This window comes from Neolamprologus multifasciatus, chromosome 11 (assembly GCF_963576455.1).
Source record: "Neolamprologus multifasciatus chromosome 11, fNeoMul1.2, whole genome shotgun sequence".
NCBI lineage: Eukaryota > Metazoa > Chordata > Actinopteri > Cichliformes > Cichlidae > Neolamprologus > Neolamprologus multifasciatus.
Window position 1 is genome coordinate 22,130,934 of NC_140449.1, and position 20,168 is coordinate 22,151,101.

General features: G+C 39.0%; 4 protein-coding genes across 4 annotated transcripts; 2 read left to right on the plus strand and 2 right to left on the minus strand.

Moving 5' to 3' along the window:
- The first annotated feature begins 46 nt into the window (after positions 1 to 46).
- On the plus strand, positions 47 to 3,269 carry rcvrn2 (recoverin 2). The gene is made up of 4 exons (XM_085178045.1): positions 47 to 153; positions 248 to 789; positions 2,613 to 2,724; positions 3,110 to 3,269. Exons 2-4 carry the CDS (start codon positions 409 to 411, stop codon positions 3,196 to 3,198), a joined length of 582 nt encoding a protein of 193 aa, XP_085034171.1. The 5' UTR covers positions 47 to 153; positions 248 to 408; the 3' UTR covers positions 3,199 to 3,269.
- Positions 3,270 to 4,620: 1,351 nt separating this feature from the next.
- LOC146508409 (germ cell-specific gene 1-like protein) lies at positions 4,621 to 9,779 on the minus strand. The gene is made up of 6 exons (XM_085178038.1): positions 9,018 to 9,779; positions 5,797 to 5,979; positions 5,617 to 5,664; positions 5,356 to 5,508; positions 5,099 to 5,210; positions 4,621 to 4,998 (listed from the first exon to the last, which is right to left on the minus strand). Exons 1-6 carry the CDS (start codon positions 9,211 to 9,213, stop codon positions 4,626 to 4,628), a joined length of 1,065 nt encoding a protein of 354 aa, XP_085034164.1. The 5' UTR covers positions 9,214 to 9,779; the 3' UTR covers positions 4,621 to 4,625.
- A 1,980-nt stretch (positions 9,780 to 11,759) lies between these two features.
- Positions 11,760 to 16,288, minus strand: atg12 (ATG12 autophagy related 12 homolog (S. cerevisiae)). Its single transcript, XM_085178047.1, has 4 exons — positions 16,153 to 16,288; positions 13,912 to 14,048; positions 13,747 to 13,809; positions 11,760 to 11,898 (listed from the first exon to the last, which is right to left on the minus strand). The coding sequence occupies exons 1-4, from the start codon at positions 16,244 to 16,246 to the stop codon at positions 11,839 to 11,841; spliced, it is 354 nt and encodes a 117-aa protein (XP_085034173.1). The 5' UTR covers positions 16,247 to 16,288; the 3' UTR covers positions 11,760 to 11,838.
- A 22-nt stretch (positions 16,289 to 16,310) lies between these two features.
- isoc2 (isochorismatase domain containing 2) lies at positions 16,311 to 20,061 on the plus strand. Its single transcript, XM_085178044.1, has 7 exons — positions 16,311 to 16,449; positions 16,637 to 16,749; positions 17,118 to 17,242; positions 17,332 to 17,544; positions 18,773 to 18,843; positions 18,965 to 19,082; positions 19,925 to 20,061. Coding segments are annotated over exons 2-7 (594 nt in total). The 5' UTR covers positions 16,311 to 16,449; positions 16,637 to 16,748; the 3' UTR covers positions 19,991 to 20,061.
- Positions 20,062 to 20,168: the final 107 nt, after the last annotated feature.

Here is a 20,168-nt window from a genome sequence, read left to right on the forward strand (position 1 = left end):
CAAATGCTCATCCACCTTAAATCCCGCATTAACAGACTTAACCTAGTCAACTCCTGTAGGATGTGATTTCCCCGCCCGCCTATATCTTTCACTGTCTTACTGTCGAGAGAGACACTCGGTTCCTCAGCCATCATCTGCTCACACAACACACAGGTAAGGTTTCTGCACATTTTGCACATATTAACAAGCAAGTTGTTATTAATTTAAAGTTAAATAAATTATATCACAATTCTAAATTATATTTCAGATTTCTGCTTGGTTTTTGACATTGAGAGAAGACATCAAGCCAGTAAGCAATAATAGTTTGGAAAAAGAAAAGTCATTTGACACAAGAGAAGAAAGCCTATCAAGTGGCATATCCCAGCCAAGCAGTTTAACACATTGCAAAGATATTAAAAAGAAACTACAATGGGAAATGCAACCAGTAGCGCGATATCAAAGGAGATCCTGGAAGACCTGAAGCTCACTACAAAATTTACTGAGCAAGAAATCTCCCAGTGGTACGAGAACTTTCAGAAGCAGTGTCCATCAGGACGCATCTCACCAGGGGAGTTTGAGGAAATCTATGCGCGCTTCTTCCCTGACAGTGATCCTAAGAGCTACGCAAGGCATGTGTTTCGCTCCTTTGACACCAACGATGACGGCACTTTAGACTTCAAGGAGTACATCATTGCACTACACATGACCTCCACTGGGAGGACAACCCGAAAACTGGAGTGGGCCTTCTCCCTGTTTGATGTAGACAAGAACGGATACATCACCAAGGCAGAAGTGAAAGAAATATGCCAGGTGAGCGTGGTTCAGTTTATAAAAGTGACATTGATGAATGTCATATCCCGTCAGAAAGAGATTCTTTTTAAACATTGATCTTTTTTTCTTATTCTGGTTTTTATTAATCCCCAAGCCCCCAAAAACCTAAAGTGTTATTTTTCTTTCACTATAACAACTTTGTAAATCAGAAGTTCAAACTATTCTCTCAGTCGTGGTTTCAGTGAGGAGGGAACAGAGATGTCAGATAAAATTTATAGGATTAACTGACATAACGCAAAACCTTACATTAATGCCTGTTATTGAATCTAATGTTTTTGCTTTTTTCTATGTTTAACTGGTTTAACTCTGTAACATTAGCTACTGAGGTCAACTAGCATTATTAATGGATTATTTTGTTAGGTTATCTCCTTATTTTGTCCACGTTCTGCAAAATCTGTTAAATCTGTGTTGCTTTTAACTAAGAATTTACTATTCTTCTCATGGTATGTAGGTCTCAGTCTTAATTGGCAGCCCTATTAGCCAGTCTATTTGAGCCTAAAACTCCTGATAATCTTGGCGATTACAGGTTTAGCCTGCAGACAATATAGGGAGCCCTACTCCTGAGCAGAGCTACTCTTAAGTTTCACTCCTAAAGAAGAGTATACTCATCATCTCGATTCTAATCCACGGCTGTTTTACTTGTGAGACTGCCACTGTGGACTGAAGACTGTACTATAGTAAATGTTGTGAAATTTATGGAGTCTTATGGAGGTTTTACACTTTTCTATATTCTCTCTTCGGACAAATGATATGGAATTGTAAGAGGTTTAGACAGATGAGCCAAGAATCCAGCTGGCATTGTAATGGGATTGAATTCCTGGCCAACTGGCTTGAGTCCATAAGCACCATGTTTACAGCACACTGCATAAAATAGCTGCATTTTAAAGCCCCAATAGCAGTTCAAAAACTTACTATAAGATGAGATTTTTTCCGGTCTGTAAAACACTGAGGTCGACAAATACAAATTTACTGTGTGGTAAAAGGATACACCGCCTCCATTTTCCAGAAAGTATTCTTATGTAATGTATAAATAATATGTTAAATTAGAAAACATAAGTGAAAAAGGTGGAAATGCCTCAAAACCAGCCCGCAAGTACACTGTTCTGACAGGGTAGACAAATCCTTAAAGACTGCAAGTGTGATTTATTTTAAGGAAACCAGCTGCTTAATTTTATTTTTATGATTTCACAACCTTGATGTCTGTCAGCATAGATCACAGTCTGAAGTCTAAACTCTACTGACCATAACATCAGAGCAGGGGCGAGATTGAAGGATAGTCCAGGGAAAAGAGATGACATCTTGGTGTTTGGCCTGTGGCCTGAGTCTTGGCACTAATCCATGTTAATCTAGGTGTCTTAAATGTGGGAGATGAGTGCTCCCTCTCTAAGTGGGACACAAACTTAAAGGCCTGAACCTAAAGTGCACACTCAGGAGGTTTACACTCAGTTAGTCATTCAATCCACTGCAGATCAACTGTCTGAGAGATGACAGGAGATGCTATGAAATGCTGTAGCTTGTTTGAATATTTATGTATTTGTAATAAAAGGATTTTGCAATTTGTATAAATAGTCTATGTTTAAAAACTATAAAAAAAATACTGGCCTCCATATTTTCACTACAATACCAGTAACTCCAAATATGCACAAGACATTAATAAATTAACTGAAGAAGGCTGTTAGCATCCTCAGTTTTACTAGTGCTTACATATTCTTTGGTCAGTATCCATCTGCTTTATGTACTGTGCTGGTGATGAGAGAAATGATGCAGAATTACTATCCATCTTATACCCAACCCCCTCTCAGGCCTTGTTTAAGCTGATCCCCAAAGAGGACCTTAGCAAACTACCAGATGATGAGAACACACCCGACAAGAGAGCCAACAAGCTGTGGAGCTGCTTTGAAAAGAAAGACAATGGTAGGACGTGTAGTGGTAGTCCTTCTGCTCAGAGGGAGATAATATCAATGGAAGCCTCTGCTACCTTTCTTTAGCTGATGTTCCAGCATCCTGTGGGGGAGATTACATTTTACAATCAGCTGTTTGGCTTAACAGTAATACAAGTATTAATCCACCTGGGGGCAAGTCTCCACTTACAGGATCACTTGTGTCACGCAAGCTTTATTACAAATCATTGGCCCAAAAACGTCTTAAGTTATACATCACATGCTACTGTGTACCAAGCACACGAGATAAGAACATGTTGTTTAGATAACAATAATCCATCCTCGTGTTATCTCACTCTCCTGGCTTGTTTTGTACTTATACGTTTCTCGTCTTAACTTATTTTTTCCTCCCTTCACAGATCGACTGGCTGAAGGAGAGTTCATTACAGGAGTGATCGAAAATGAGAATGCAATGCGTCTGATCCATTACGAACCAATAAAACATTAAATCCCTTCTCATTCCTACGTTTCTCCTCTTTGCACCCTTTTCTGTTTTTATTAAACTATTTTTCTTTTTTTTTTTTAAAAACACACTCTTCCCTCTTCTTTCTCTCTCCTTATCAGATGTTTTCTCCGTCCTCTTCCTTAAATTCTCGGCCCCTCTGTAAATAAGCATTCCTACAGTTTCTGTACATTTGTGTGTTACACATACTTATACACATTAAGTATTATACTTAATTATTAGCTTGTTATGCTTTTCTTGTTTTTTAGAAATTTGAAATGTCCTCCAGTATTGTAATTTACTCACTTGTACAAAAAAATTAAAGATTTTATCATTCATCTGGGCTTTGGAAATCTATTTATCTTCTCCTGGAAAACAATTAAATCTCCTTTGACCTAGAAACATACTGCATATTATAATGCTGGTAGCTGATAAAATTTTCACTTTAGGTTTTTTCAGTTGTATTAATCCCTGACAGTAAATCCAGGATTATCTCAAATGTATAACCTACAAAAATTAAAGGTAAATTTAACTACTTGTTTTTGACTTTTGTAAAAAAAACAAAAAACAAAAACTCAGTACTTATACAATTTTATGTCAAACATAGTATATGACAGGAATTAAATGCAGTTTTTTAGAGCGTTGTTTTCCTGAAACTGGTGTCTCGATGTTGCAGATGTTAGTGTGTGCAGGCATTTCTTTCCAACTTTCATCCTAACCGCCCCACATGCTGCTCCTCTCTTGCTTCACTCTCCTCCCTCTATTCCTCCTCCCTTCCATCCAACTCGGGATTACTGGTTTACACATAATCTTCTGTTCAACATCAGAGAGCAGACTTTTCAAAATCTCTGTAATCTTTCCATCTCTATGGGTTTGTCTGTGCATCTCCAGAGAGGCTGTGCTTGTAGTAGCTTCTGGTATACATGAATTGCATTAAAAAAATTTGTCTCTCAAAAGTTTCTGACCGAAGAAGTTTAAAAAAGGAAACATGTTCATGAGCAGCATGTTTCTCTATAGAACGTGCTGATCTTTCAGGAATACACGCATCGTCCTCTGAAACAAACTGATCACTAAGATGATGGTTTTCAAGTTAATATATAAACAATAGAATAGAGGAAGCATTTCTTTCCATTTGCAAACAAAGTCATACATTTCTTTCCTACTATGAGGCACTGAGAAATACCCAGAAAAATGCAGGCTTGCATGTGAACGAGATACATACACAGATACATGCATTGTAGGCTTAGCGTTTTGATATGTGTGGATTTCTTTGGACCTTGAGCCCAATCAGTACATCCCATGTTCACAGAGAGTCAAAGTGGACGACGAGAAAGAAAGGATGTGTCTGCTTACATTGACCTTCTCCACCTTAGTTAAAGTGTCTTTCCTTTTCAGATTTTGAGCCCTTTCAGCTGTTACATGTTACTGATTCCCTAACAAGGTGAATCAACTCGGTCCATGGCTTCCCCCATCTCATCCATCTCTCTCTCACAGTCCTCACACCCCTCAGGGCCACAGCCTCCTACTAAAACCAAAGTTGGTACATCCCCATTTCCCACTCCGACTACGCTGCCATTTGGAGCCCACGCCACATCAATCATCCCATCTGGACATTGCAATAGGCCACTGACAGAGTAGAGCCCTCCCCCTGGGACCACCTCGTCATAGGATGGAGCGTGAGTGGTGGCTCTGGCTTCCTCTAAACGTAGTCTCTGTCTGCGGCGAAGCTCGATGATGGTCTTTGTGTATGAGTTGAGCGTGACAACAGCAGCTCCCATGCAGCAGCTGAAGGACACCCAGGCGAGACTAGGAGCAGGGAATTTAACATAGTTAGGAGATGAGAAATATTAAGCTTGTAGTGAAACATTAAGTCTTGACGAAAGCTTAAATCATATCTGGCACCTACGCAAATGACCAGCCGTAGTCCCAGGATTGAGGCCTCCAGTCCTTGGGGCCCACAATTACTGTCATCTGAAACACTGTGGTGTACATCATATGTGCCACCATCCCAAGAAGACCTACACAGGAGGTGAAACAGACAAAATTAATCCAACATAAACCGGAAAGATCAGAGGAACATGCAATAAAATAGATATATTATATCTGAATATGCAGAGGCGGGTTACAAAATAATGTAAAAGTGAGCATTAGACTGAGTCTGACCTGATAACACAGTGCAGATAGCTGCATAGGCATTGATTTTTAGTGAGTGCATCTCTTTATGGGAACACAAGACTTCCAGCCACATGAGTAAGAACCCCATTCCCAGCAGACCGATGTATGTAAACTCAGAAATAACTGACAGCCAGAGCACACCTGCAACATGTCAACAACAGTGTGAGCTCACTGTCACAAGCTAACTTTTAATCAAATGGCAACATGGCGATATTAAGGCAGGAGACTATTAAGCAGTTCACAGCTCACCTTGAGTTTCTCCTGGAGTTAAGTCTATAAAGCTGCGACACTTCTCCCCTGCCAACATAATGTCATGATTTAAGGATAAAGTTTTGTAGTTGAAAGTGAAAAACATCAGCTTTGATTAACAATCCAAGTTGAAACCAAACGGCAACCAAAAAAAATGAACTGCACAGGTGTGCCTCTTACCATCACTGTGTTTTTCACAGCTTTCCCAGAAGCCCGTGTGGAAGTATCTAAAAGCAAACTTGTCTTCGCCCGTCTCCCATATGTAGTGGACAGCGTTGGCCAGCTGCCTTTGTCTGATCTTAGCCAGCTCCTCTCTCCTGGCTGGAGATAGCGTGCGGTTGTATGGGTTCTGAGTGGGACTCTCTGAGAGGGTGACAGTGGAAAAAAGCTAATTTAAGGTTCGGTTCTGCACCTGCTCATTCTTAATGTGGTCAGAGTATAATCCAGCCTTCACTAGGGGTACGTTCTGTCTCCGTGTACTTTCTCACCATATGATGCAAACATTTAACAAATTCAGGAAATGTTGTTGGTGAGGCGTGAGTATTAACAGCGGATCCACTGACTGTCAAACACATAATGCAAGAAAAGGCAGTGAGAACATATAAATGACGAGGGAGTTAGACAGCAGAATAGCAGGTATCAAATTGAGGGGTAGGCATGTAAAAGTATGTGTCGTTAAAAAGAGAATGGTTAGGGGTAAACACAAAAGTCCTGCAAGTCTGCTAATTATACTGGTGCCTCAAAATCAGCAAGCCTCTGTGTACATGCAGTCTTGTCAGTGTTCACTATGATGTGCCAAACACGTCCTCAGGTTTAGAAACATAAGGGAGAGTTAAATGGACGCACTGTACATAGTAAAAATGAAATATTTCTGTGTGAGTTCACAAAGCACGTGTAGTGTCAAAGATGATTGTTTTATGCAATAAGAGCTGTCAACGACTAAACCTGTAGAAGCAACCTCACACCCCACAGATTAATACTAAGCCATAACTGAGTACACTGTGGAACAAAGGTATTGGGGGGAAAGGAGATTAAAAGTAAGGACAATTGCTTTCTAACAGTTCAGTGTCAGAAAGCCTCATCCACTTTATTGTGTAAGCCAATCCAGCACCGCAAACAATCTCAGTGTGCCTGAGGAGCAGATTTGAACTCTCTAGATACGGTTTAACTTAGGATAGACGCATAGCCTCAAAAAGCATCTAGGCATGAAGGTTCAATCTTAAACTTTAAAAACGTGGTTTCACATAACAGTGTTACCTAAGAGTCCACCTGTTGAGCTTTTTTTTTCAGCAGAGCTTTCTTTTCAGCAAACTTCCCCCAGATGGAGTTTACTTCAGATGAAGCAGATGGAGTTTGCTTCAAGCAAAGCTGCCTCCATCTGCTTTACATGAAGCGTTCCACTGAACACTGAGAACCAGAGAGAAGCTCCAGAAAAAATTAAAATTATTTTGACAAATCTGTCTAATCAAATCTTATCTATTGTCTATAAATGATAGAAATCCCTAATTAAATCCTATCTTATTGTATTGCGTTGGCGATTATACAACCTACTGCAATAAAACGCAATGAAAGACAGCATGTTTGCTTTTGAAGGTGTATCATAAGACTGTGGCTATGATTGGCAGTACCTTTCTACTTACAGTTAAGACTTTCAAATTATCCCAGACTCTTCAAGTGGCTAAATGCCAAGATAATATCACAACTGTTTACACAAGAATGAATCCAAGAATTTTTGCTGTTACAAGCAAATTGTGACATGTCTGTGAACATGATGCAGCAGACTCTGGATTAGTCACCAGTATATTTTCCCGACTTCTGTGCAGCACAGAAGTCGACTCAGATTTAATTGTTTGCTTTTTCTTTTAGTCCAAGTCAAAACCTGATGTTCTTAAATACTCCTGAACACTACTATGAAGCATAAGCATTCCCACATGGTTCCACATTTCATGGAATGTCTAAAGGTCAAAGGACAATGCACTTTGACACTGAATTTCTGCTTACGCCCTAAAGATTTAGTGATGCTATTTCAAAACTATACTATAAAATATGATGACTCACAGATCATAAAAGCATAAGTCTTAATAAACAGGTACACGATAAAAGGTTAAAGATTACCAAAAAGCAATCCAAACATACAATGCGATGAAAAAAATATTTGTCCCCTACTGATTTCTTTTCTTTTTTTATTTGCATTTTGGTTAGACTAAGATAACCTGAGCAAATAAAAAAAGAAATACAGTTTTCAATTGATGATTTAATTTATTAAAGGGAAAAGGTTATCCAAACCTACCTGCCCTCATGTGGAAAAAGTAATTGTGCCCTAAATCTAATAACTAGTTGTGTAACCCTTGGCAAACGAAAACTGCAATCATCGTTTGAATTTGAACTTTGACTAGGCCACTTCAAAACTTTTATTTGTTTTGGGGGGTTTTGAGCCATTACTGATATGTTTTTATTGTACTGCTGCATAAGCAAAAATTCAAACTGATGGCTGGGCATTCTCCTTAAGCACTTTCTAATAGAGAGCAGAATTTATTGTCCCATCAGTTACACCAAACCGTCCAGGTCCTGAAGCAGCAAAGCAATCCCAGACCATCACACTACCACCACCACGTCTGACTGTTGGTGTGATGTTCTATTTATGAAATGCTGTGTTAGTTTTACTCCACATGTAACAGGATTCAAACCTTCAAAAAAGTCCCAGCATTGTCTCGTTAGTTCACATAATATTATCCCTAAGGTCTTGGGGATCATCTAAAGTTTTTTCTTTGAGATGAGAGATGAGCCCTTGTGTTTTTTTTTGGTCAGCAGGAGGTTTTCTCCGTGGGACTTGGAACTAACACTGACCTTAACTGAGAGACGTGAGGCCTGCAGTTCTTTAGATGTCGTTCTAAGTTCTTTTGTGACCTCTACAATGAGTCGCTGATGTGCTCTTGGAGTAATTTTAGTAAACTGGCCACTCCTGGGAAGCTTCACCACTGTTCCAAGTGTTCTCCATTTGTGGATAATGATCTCACTGTGGTTCACTGGCACTCCAAAGCCTTAGAAATTGCTTTGTAACCCTTTCTAGACTGATAGATGTCAATGTGTTGGCTTTTGAGATCTTTAGCCTACTTCACTTATTGACAGGATCTATTTAAATGATCTCTTGATTCAGGTTTTGATCGCTTTTAACAAGTGAAATTAGCATCTGAAAAACTGCATTTTGTGTTTACTCTGGTTATCTTTGGTATAATATATTAAAGTTTGTCTGACTGAGATATTTAAGTTTAACAAATATCCAAACAACTAAGAAATTAGGAAGGGAGTAAATTATTTTTGACAATGACACTGTAAGTGTATGTACAATACATTAACAGTAAATAAATACAAAACTCCTTTGGATATGTTGAGTTTCCTACCTGTGGTGTAAGGCTCACTGTTGTTCTGACCACAGTTCTTCATTTTGACAGGCGACAGGCAGAGGGGCTTGACCACCTTGTGAGTGCCCTCACACCAGTAGGAGGTGCAGAGAGCCAGGATAGAGAGGGCCAGAGCCAAAGAGGTCAAGGTGAGGGAGAGCAGGGAGCGAGAGCGACGGGACATGCGTTCCAGCATGGCCACGCGGGAGAAGACGGAGGTACGGGTGGGGTCAGATATAGAGAGAGGAAGGTCAAAGGGGACAGAATGGGACAAGGCACACGCGAATAGCAGGACAGAAGGTATGAAAACAGCCACAGATGGAGCTGAGAGGGTGGGACAGATGCTTTGTGGGGGTTTTAAGAGGTTATGGGCGGCCAGGTTTAAAAAGAAAACAAACAAATAAAAATGTGATGTAACAGTAAAGAAAGAAGATAAGAAAACAGATGGGGAACGATATTGTAAAGTCAGTGGGATTAACAGAAAGGAAGATAAAGAAAGAGAGAGAGCAGGGAGCACGACAAGATGCTCTGATTTTGATACATGTGGGAAAGAGGGACAGAAGGAACAAAAAAATGAACAAGAGGAGATTTAGGTGGATGATTTGGGCACAGTGGGAGAGAACCGAGGGATTCCAGGATATTACTCTTTGTTGCCCTGACTTCTTCAGTATGAGAAGCTATTGATTCCTGTGGGAACAGATACAGACATGCGTCCTCTGAAATCAACACTCGAAGCCCTTTTTTCTGTATTAGATCAATTCAACTGTATCAAAAAAAGCATCTACAAATACTAGAATTTATTAATAAAACTTGTATGTCTAAAGAGGACATCAAATAGATTCCTGAACTTATTATTTTGCAAAAAAAAGTTAAATGAAATTGTGAGCAAGTGAGCATAAAAAAGAAAACAGAGGGTAAAAGGAAATTGCCCATATAATGAAATCTAGCTTTACACTGTCAATCACTGCCTGAAGTCACATAAGTCCTCCAGCTGTTTAAAAGGGGGGTTGTGAAAGGCTGAGTGATGTGTACTTTCCTGTGACCCCGGCTAACATCTCTGTGCTTCCTGATTAACGCACTCAGGCCCGAGCCTGCCGCTCATTATAAACTGTGGGCCTTAAGTGGAAGGCACGATGCAGGGGAGCAAAACACTAGATTACTTTTTTGATGAAATTATAGATAAGGCAGAGATCTAAATGAAATTTTACACGTAATCCCTGGAAATCTGCTTTAATCTGTTTTTGTTAGGTGTGTTTTAGTGTGAAGTACACTTTGACCATGTCTGCTGCCAATCTTTCTCTCATGCAATGTCCCCCTGTCAGCTCACAGGCCCTGAAACACAACACAGATTAAATCAGGTGAATGTAGCACATCACTCATCCCTTAGCATGGTTTCTGTCATCTGTACTGCTGGAAATAAAACTCCATCAGTATGATAATACGCTTAATGACCATTGGAGTGTTACTGAGGCAGTTAAAGTCAATGCTCAGCAGAGATAAGGCTTTCCTAAATACTTGCATTGCATTTATTCTCAGATGTACATTATGTCCTTTCACAACTGCACATCTTTTAAGCACTGTTTGTTTAGATTACCGCTCAGTGCGTCACACCATCACAGAGATGCCAGTTTAATTAATTCAGCACTGAAACAATTACCCCACAAAGCACCTTGATAATCTGTATGGAAGTCTACCTCTGCATATTACCGATGGTTTAACAGCAGCCAGTGACCAAGTATTGATATTTATAAGATTATGTTTGAAATTGTTACTCTTAGCATGAACCTTACCATGTCGACTGTTGCTAAGACAATAAATATTTTCAGCCTTTACACGTCAGTAACTAGCTGATGCATCATTTTCCAGTTTGCTCAATTTTTGCAGACGTCGATCCAAAATAAGTCGTTCAGTTTTCGTTCACAAATGACAAATTTAATTGAACACTCAGTGTAATAACGACGTTTTTTTGCCATGTGTAAATATTAGAGAAATTATGTTTTTGCAATTGCTGATGAAGAATCCACAAATGACTTCAGAACAAATTATTTTTAAATAAGTAAAATACCTACCAGACTTTGTTCTCGCCCTCTGTAGTCTTTCATGTCCATCATAAAACATATTTCACTGCCTTGCAGTGAACTTACATTGTGGTTTTTCCTCTGCCTTCTTCATAAGCCCTTAATCAAAAAGCTCGTTCATAACTTTAGTTCAGCTGCTCCATCTTGAATACCCTCTCTGTTGCTACTCTCTTCATCTTTTCTCTGTGCATCAGCTTTCCTCCTCCAGTGTGAGCATCAGTGGCCCTTACCTCTCCGGCTGCAAGCCCCGTGTAATCCTCCTCCGATGGAGATGCGAACCGATGGAGTGACTGCATGTCTGTCTCCAAGCCACTCTACTCCCTTTACTGTCTTTCTTGGTAATTTATGAGACAAACCCACCCTGAATCATGTAATCCCTCTAAGTCCATCTGTTACTATAGTGCCCCCTCTCTTCCCGTGTCTGTCCCTTTTCAGCGGTGGCCTTCACTAACCCTCCCTAAACTTTAATCAGCAGTTTAAGTTCCACTGCATTACAGCTCTATTTTATTTATTTTTATTAACATTATAGTACCTTATATACATTTCCCCAGATTAGCAACAGCACAAAAAACAAGAACAGTGTCAATACTTTTATGATATACACAATAATTTATTTACAGTGTATTTACAAAAAAAAAACAACTGTAAGACAGCAAACAGCAAAGGGGAAAGACAACATTATGTTGTCGTGTTTGTGAAGTTAAGGATGGGGATAGGAGGGAAAATGTAGTTGTAGAAAGCAGCTAACCCCAGGCTTGAGATTTACAATAATGTAGAATCAGCTTGCCATCACTTCCAAAACACTGAAAGACAAAGAGACGGGAATACAAACGTTGAAGTTAAACTGTCAAACACAGGAGTGAGCTGTCAACAAAGTCTAAAATCAGTGTTAACTGCTGTTGTGACATCAGAAAGGACCTTTTAACTAGATATTGATCTAGCAGTGAGAGCAGAGAGGTGATCAGCTAACCACTGATCTAGACTTTGACGTTTTTACTGTTACTTGTTAAGACATTTACCAGTGGTCAAGGATTTAAGATTATGTCACAGAAGGCTTGTCTCTTATTGCACCCTCTGCTGGTAGAAGCTCTGCATGACCTGTCCAGTCACACAGGCTGAACCTGCAGAAACAGTTAGGTCTATAAGTTTCATACGTTTGTGGACATTGACTGTTTTCTCCCCTCTGTTAATTTTGCATCTATACTCCACCACAGTGGATTTTAAATCAAGAAAACAAGATGTGATTGAAGTGCAGATGTCCAGCATTAGTTTAAGGGGTTCAACAGAAGTTTTCATTAACTGCCTAGGAACCACAATGATTTTTATACAAAGACTTCCAGAGTAGTCACCAGGTGAAGCAGGTTCCCTTGTTATTTAACGACAAATTAAGTAGATAAAAAATCTGGAGTTATTTCCAAGTGTTGAACATGCTCTCGATAACTCTCGATAAGGTGTCCAAACAGTAGTTCATGCAAGTAAAGGAAACTATTATTTGGCTGGAAAAACAAAGTAATGCCATCAGAGAGACAGCAAAATTCTTTAGAAGTGGTTAAGTTAACAATCTGGCTCATTCTTAAAAAAGGAGGAATCAACTGGTCAGGCAACACCAAATGGCCTGAAAAAACACAGACAACAACTGAAGTGGATAAAGCCGTAGCATTGTTCAGGTCCACAAGCAAGAGACAGTTTCATGAAAAGGAATGTAGAGGCTTTACAATAACATGTAAACCACTCAAGAACAAGAAGGTCTGATTAGATTTATTTGTATTAGAACAATGGGAAGAGAAAAGTATGGAGAAGGAAAGAACAGCTCACGAAGCATATGACATTATCTGGTGGAGGAAATGCCAGTGGAAGCTGGGCACTGGTGTTTACTGATGATGTCACTGCTGGTAGAAGGAGCAGGACAAATTGTGAAGTGTGCAGGGTTACACTCTCTGCTCAGAGTCAGCTAAATGCTTCAAAACTATGCAGACAGCACTTCACAGTCCAAATGGATAATGACCCAAAACGTACTGCAAAAGCGACTCAAGAGTTTCTCACGGCCAAGAAATTAGATATACTTCAATGGTCATGTCAGTCGCCTCATGTCAACCTGATAGAGCAGATTTTCAGTTATTGGTTGTGGAGAGAACCACAATGAAGCAGCAACTGGCTGCAGTAAAGGTCAAAACGCTTAAGAGAGGAAACACAGCATTTAGTGAGGTCTCTGTGGTAGAGCTCAGGCAGTCTCTGACTACAAAGGATTTTCTTTCAATTACTAAAAACAATACTTATATTTAAAATGATGTTCACTTGTCCAACTAATTTTGCGCCTCTGAAAATGGATTCTGTATTAAAAAACAACAACAAAAACAGCAAAAACAAAAAACTCTTGAGTTAAAGCTGAAAGTCTGCACTTTAGTCACATTTTGATTGTTTGAGTTAAAAATTAATTGAGCTGATGTACAGAGGCAAAAAAGTGTCCAAAGAAGTTTGGACCGAGTTAAATACTTGCCTAACACTAGTGCTACTGATGTAATATTTCAGTGAAGACCAACTCGGTCTGTAACTCCAGACTGTGCGCTATTAAATTAATGAAACAACAGGGAACATAATGTTGTTGATATGTCTGTGTGTGCTGCCACATTTAAAACTGTGCATATACTCACATCAAAGAGGACCCCTACTTCTTGATCCGGTGAGGGGGCAAAAGACTGGTTAACATAGATGAACTGAGAAAAAACAAAGATTTAGTTTTCAGAATTGGTTTTTAAATCATGTCCATTATAAGACTTCAGAAATTAACAAGCTGGTAGAAAAAATGTCATGCTTACTAGTTGTTCATTGGCATCAAACTTGAGGAAGCGAGATATGAATTGTGAAAGAGACTGTACTGTTCTCCCCCTGTCCACTGCCCACTTCTTTGTTTTCATTATAGGAGTGTCTCCCACTGCCTTCAACAGCACATCGACTATAAAAATGAAGAAAACAAAACTGAAAGTTATTCAACAGTGTTGCAACGCCGACTGGCACAGGCAAATCTCAACTTGAATATACAGTGGAATTTCTGGAAAGGTGCAGTCACTGATGCATAGCCACTACATTATAGCATGGTGGACAAACAAAAATACTGTAAAGGCCCCAAGTAAACATCCACCTATGCAACTAAGCCAGTGCTGCACAGAGTTAAAAAAATGTTACTGTATTATTTTCCCCCAATAGTGTTTTGGTGAAATATCAAACACTCCCCTGTGGAAATTTTAATTTCATATTGCTCTAGGTGTTGTTGTTTTTTGTGATGTGTTTAATGTGGAATGTGCATAATAACCGCCTTTAACTTCTTGTCTTCGTGTGCTTTCACATCAGCTTTTCTGAAGCCCCCCCCCCCCCCCCAAAAGCCCCAAACAGTGCCTAAGCTTAAACATAACCTCTAATAGTAATATAAACAACATTCAACACCCAGATCTAATTCAATTACTAAAATCTAGTTATAAGTTACTATGACCTCATTTATTTGTTTCATTAAATTTTAGGCAGGGTATTGCAAAATTGAAATTAGATGTCTGGCTACATACAGACTAAGCTGTCTCTTAACCTCATTTTAATTTAAATTTCTGTTGTGGTATTTGTGCAAATTAGTCCTGCAAAACTACGCAGGTTAAGTGAGTTATTATCTTTACTTTTCTTATTTTCTTTACTCTTGAATGTTTCCATTGCAGTAGGTCTCAAAAATGAAAAATATGCATATATTTAACGTTATTTCCGTAGTTATAATTGATATAACATCTGCAAACTCCAAATTTTGTTCATTAGACTGTCTACACATATTTCTGGTAAATCCAGCAGGAAGGTTGAAGGAAAGTAGCATTTTCTTCATTTTTGTGACTAAAGAAGTTCATGTTAAAAAGTATTATAGTCATTTTATTTTGCATTAGCTATATATCATTCAAAAATAGTTGCTGTTTGTCTCTTATTACCTATTATTATTACTGTCATTAGTATGTTCTTGGTATGGAACTTTGAACTGCTTGAATTGTTTTTTGTACAACAAGGAAATATTCAGACCTTTTTAGATCAGTCCCAAATTACAGATCTTGACTCACTTTTATGGCAAGAGAGGCCAGTGAAAACATCTGGCTTATCTTTTATAGTTTTCCCATGTTCGAACATTGCCTAAGTGAGTATCCGGGGAGTGGATTGATGGACAATTTATTAAAACAAATATCTTTAAAAGTATTTGATTTATGAAGCTAATATTTTAACAGCAGTGGTTTGTATATATATGAAAACTTTGGAGCTTAACATTTTTAGGCAAAATAGAGACAGTTGAGCAGCAAATGTAAAAAAAAAAAAATGAATTGAGATGGAATGTTCTATTTTTAGTGGTATGATTAAAGTAATCGCACATCGGGAGCTAACAGAAAAAGTTATGTTTTTAGAGGTCATATTATAAAGTGATGTCAATCTTTCAAAGCCTTTTAATTTCCCCTTTGTGTAGATCAGAAGATCAGTAGTAGCTGTTGTTATTCCTTTTGCAGGCCAGGATTTGACTCTATAAACTATTTTATCAGGTTTAAACTCACAGTCGTAGGCACACCATGCAAGTTTTATATATTCTAGTTTATGTTCTCTTCTTAACATATCCCAGATTTTCAGCTGAGCCTTGATCCATGGATTTTGTGACATTTTAAGAGTTTTGAGCCAAGTGTAGTTTCTTAAGATCCTTGTTGCATTTGCACGCAGAATATGTTGCTATTGAGACGACTGGTTAGTATATTTGATCAAATATGGCAAAACAGAGACTTTCTGTGAACTATGTAACATATAAGAATACAAAATATATGTAATGTTTATTAGCATTAGCTTCAGCTGTTCCCCAAACCGGCAGTACCCTTTGCTAGAAAACGACGTGCTTATTGGCTGAAGAGAGAACATGCTTCCACCCTAGTGGCCGACTTTCACTGTCAATCATATTGTACGTCACACATCCGGATGTGTTTTCTTTAGCATTAGCAACAGTCATCAGAAACACAATTGTTTTCCCGTAACTGAGAAGTTATTTTCCGCTCTCTTACTTTTCTTCTTCTCGTCATTTGTCGTCGAGTCGTCTGACGGCGGCTGTGTTTCTTCTTTCTGCGTCTCTGTTGGGGACTCTGCAGTGTCAGACATCTTCGGTTCACCACTCCGGGTTACTTTATGGTTTCCAACCACCTCAACATTTGCTCAGCAGCGGCGGCTATTGGCGCAAAAGAAGCGTCAATCTCTACAGCTCGCAATACTATTGGTCAGTAATCGCTCCCAGGAAGGCAGCGCCTGTCAAAGAAAGGCTGAAGCCGAAGTTGAACTCCGTGGTCTTCTTAGCTTCGTGCTAGGTTAGTTTTTATTTTTTACATCCGACTATAGATGCTAATATATTAACTCTTTAATAACAAATTTACTTGTTTATTTATTATTAGTTAATATGATTACATATACGCAATTCTGTCTGCAATATTAAATTCGGTCGTTCTTTTTTCTATTACAAGTAAAACATGTAAATATTTTATTTGGTTTACACAGGCGACGTCACATGGGAAATAATACTTTAACCTGACAGTTAAAGTTTCTGCAGTCCCCTTCAGCCTGTTACCCACTACTCTCTACCTCACCTCTGGACTATTAAAGCAACAAGAGTAAGTGACATTTCTTATGCTTTAATTCGCTAAAACGAGCCATGATCTTAGCAAATTCCTTTGAGTCTAGCTGTCTTTGAGTTGTCACTGGTCCCTTTGTTATTGAATCAGTGCAATATCAAAGAAGGAAATAATGTCCTACAAGGAAGAAAATGCACCATTTTAGACTCATGCTGACAGGTTAGCTAGAGTCTATGATTGTCCAAATAATGGTTAAAGACAGCAACAAGCAGCTGTCCCACAGTCGTAAGCTATAAACTTATGAACTTAAAGTTTCACCTTTATAAATTTTACTTCACATTTCTCTGATGATAGTACAAGATGGTATTAAATCTACCTGAATGCCTTCTGTGACCTTGCTCTTGTAGTGGCAAACATTGGCAGGCTCTCCACCAAGGATGCAGTGCTTTTCCTGTGCGATATGCAGGAGAAGTTCAGACCCAACATCTTCCAGTTCACCAACATTGTCAGCAATGCAGCCAGACTGCTCCAGGTTGGTTCTCCTCATCAGCACAGTTGTCGAGGATGAATAATTTGGACAGTCTGAATCAGATTTGCCAGTTTTCTCCTCTTCTCTGACAGGCCAGTCGTATCCTGGGAATCCCCCCCATTTTGACAGAGCAATATCCTAAAGGTCTAGGCCCCACAGTACCAGAGCTGGGAGCTGAGGACCTAAAGGCCCATGCTAAAACTTCATTCACTATGATGATAGAGGAGGTGCAGAAGGAGCTGGAGGCCCTGGGGAACCCCAAACAAGCCATACTGTGTGGAATAGAGGCTCATGCCTGTATCGCTGTAAGACACAAATGTGATTCAGCATCTGCGCCGTTAAAACGAGACAAAATCTTTTCATTGACTTGGGTATTTTGAATAGAGTGACATTCAGTATCTGTCATTCTGAGCATACAATTATTCAATGAGGCACCAACTCTTTCATATTTTTCAAATGTATATTTTATATGCGAAGCACAGTTGTAGTTATCAGGAGACAATTATATGGAGATGTTAGTCTTCAACTGGATTCTTTAACATGCACAAACAATGCATGTCACATTGTGAGGGACCAAGCAGCCAAAGCAAAGAGGACACAGGCCAAAAAAAGTGTCTTCAAAAAGGGTTTTCTTTATTTTAACCCTCAAAAAGTCCAAAATTAACAAAATTCAAAAACATACTTAGCAGGCCCATAAAAGAGGTCAACTAAATATAACTCTACAAAAAGGAATTTCCAAAAACTTAAACAAAACAAAGTGAGACACAACTTAACTCACAAACTGACCTAATTACAAAGACACATAAGGGTAGCTTTTATAATGATTTGGCCAAACCATTTACACACAATAGGGGGGAAAACAAAAACACACACTAATATTAACTAAGCACAGAATAACCTAACTAAACCTAAAACACCCCTGCTCCTGGTAAGCCCATGGTTGGTCCTGCTGAGCAGGCATTTTGTTCCCAGAGTCCTCAGCCACGCCTTTTGCCCAGACAGGACACAGCCACCGCCCAAACCCAGGTAACTCAAAGAAAGAGAATCATAATTAATATAACAAAACATTTTAGAAAAACCACACAATGTTACTATGTGTGCACCTCATAATACCAGTGTTAGGTTTAACCAAATGATTAATGAAGAAAACTGCAAATCAAACTAATAAAGTAAAAAATGGACTAATTTACCCCTGTGTGGCTGATGCCATCACACACATCAGTATGTGTCTTATCAGTTGTTCCACAAAAGAAGCAACAAGCAGTTTATCTGTGACCTGCAGAAATGACATAAATATAATAATTTAAGGTGCACTTGGATGCATGCATTAACCGTATATTGTATCTTCATAATGTGGGCTAAGTGTTGAGTTTTAATTACAAAAACAGAGTGGTGAAGGTAATGATGTTAGGTGATTATTCATTTATTACACTGTCATTAAGTAACATAAATATGTAATTTTGTAACTGTGTTTGACTGACTTTGCAGTTTTAGTTGACAAATAGAAAACTTTCCTCCTTGTCTTTTGCTCAGTGCACAGCTTTTGATCTGCTCGAGAAGGGGATAGAGGTTCATATTGTAGCTGACGCCGTGTCATCCAGAAGGTATCGGTGTATTTGAACAGTATTTTTTCATTGCAGTAAGAGATGTCACACACACGGAATGAGTGTGCCTTGGGGAAGTTTCATGTGCACTTTACTATAACATTTTCACTTCCCTCCTCAGCCAAACGGATCGTTTGTTTGCTCTGTCACGACTGAAACAGAGCGGAGCATACCTCACCACCACAGAGGCTGTTCTGCTGCAGCTGGTTCAAGATGCCAAACACCCCAACTTCAAGGAGGTACCTGCTACAGATGCTTCCTGTCGCCCTCCTGACTCAGTATTGTTTAGCTTAGTTTATTCAGTCAACACATATTAGATTCCATAAACAGTTGGTGGTCACTGTACAAAATAGACACTGAACAGGCTTAACCCCTTTAAAAAAAAAACAAACACAAAAAATGAGCAAAATACACATTTCTGTGTTTATATCATCATTATTAAAGTAATTACACAATAACTACAATATTAACACAAATTCCTTTAATGTTTTTTTTAATCCTTTTCTTTGGTGAGGAAAAAAAAAAAGAAATACATTTCAATCTGTTGCCAGTAAACCTAATTAGTTGCAAAATGTTCCTCCAGCTGTTTTAATTCCAACCCTTTGTTTTCCCCCATCCCAGCTTTTTGGAGACAGTTTGCTGTTATCAAATTCAAAATGACTTTTTTCTCTTCTTGCAGTGATACAGCATGTCAGTTTAAATGTTTGATGATGTCTATGCTCAGACATGCATAAGATAATGTTTTGGCATTCAGGGGCTGAATACAAAAAGGGAAAATTCAAACAGAGCTAAACATTAAAGTCACACAAAACAGACAAAAACACAAACAAAAACCAGGTGCAACAGAAATGGCCCATGCACGCTCTCTCTCTCTCTCTCTCACACACACACACACACACACACACACACACACACACACACACACAAAATAAGCTGTTGTGAGTGGTAATAATTTGCGACTTATCCCTACTGACCCTTTGTTGTAAAGGGTGCAGCAATCAGACACCTGTTTTTGCGTGTGTGAACATGCCAAAGTCTATATGATTACATGACTAACCCACATTGTAAACTGTGTTGACAGATTCAGAAGCTTCTGGCGCATCCGTCTCCTGACACCGGCCTCCTTGCTTTCTTCAGCGCTCTGTAAAGAGACCCATGTCCTGCCATTGTGTCCCACTGTAAAGAGCTGTACCAATAAAGCGATGCTGCTACTTTAAATCTGCTCTGTGTGTGTTTGTGTATATGAATCAGACCCTTGTACCTTGCATAACAGCTTGGACTTGTCTTAGTGGAAAATTCAGGTGCATTATCTGTAACCAGAACCT

What these genes read in the sequence shown, in the direction of transcription:
- rcvrn2 (XM_085178045.1), top strand. Translation starts at nt 409, where the DNA reads ATGGGAAATGCAACCAGTAGCGCGATATCAAAGGAGATCCTGGAAGAC. An exon ending in AAGTGAAAGAAATATGCCAG is followed by an intron (nt 790 to 2,612) that starts GTGAGCGTGGTT and finishes ACCCCCTCTCAG; the next exon opens with GCCTTGTTTAAGCTGATCCC. An exon ending in CTTTGAAAAGAAAGACAATG is followed by an intron (nt 2,725 to 3,109) that starts GTAGGACGTGTA and finishes CTCCCTTCACAG; the next exon opens with ATCGACTGGCTGAAGGAGAG.
- LOC146508409 (XM_085178038.1), bottom strand. Translation starts at nt 9,213, where the DNA reads ATGCTGGAACGCATGTCCCGTCGCTCTCGCTCCCTGCTCTCCCTCACC. An exon ending in CTGTGAAAAACACAGTGATG is followed by an intron (nt 5,665 to 5,796) that starts GTAAGAGGCACA and finishes TTATGTTGGCAG; the next exon opens with GGGAGAAGTGTCGCAGCTTT. An exon ending in TATCTGCACTGTGTTATCAG is followed by an intron (nt 5,211 to 5,355) that starts GTCAGACTCAGT and finishes CCTCCTGTGTAG; the next exon opens with GTCTTCTTGGGATGGTGGCA.
- atg12 (XM_085178047.1), bottom strand. Translation starts at nt 16,246, where the DNA reads ATGTCTGACACTGCAGAGTCCCCAACAGAGACGCAGAAAGAAGAAACA. An exon ending in AAATGACGAGAAGAAGAAAA is followed by an intron (nt 14,049 to 16,152) that starts GTAAGAGAGCGG and finishes TCATTTTTATAG; the next exon opens with TCGATGTGCTGTTGAAGGCA. An exon ending in TTGATGCCAATGAACAACTA is followed by an intron (nt 13,810 to 13,911) that starts GTAAGCATGACA and finishes GTTTTTTCTCAG; the next exon opens with TTCATCTATGTTAACCAGTC.
- isoc2 (XM_085178044.1), top strand. An exon ending in AGGCTCATGCCTGTATCGCT is followed by an intron (nt 17,545 to 18,772) that starts GTAAGACACAAA and finishes TCTTTTGCTCAG; the next exon opens with TGCACAGCTTTTGATCTGCT. An exon ending in GACGCCGTGTCATCCAGAAG is followed by an intron (nt 18,844 to 18,964) that starts GTATCGGTGTAT and finishes TTCCCTCCTCAG; the next exon opens with CCAAACGGATCGTTTGTTTG.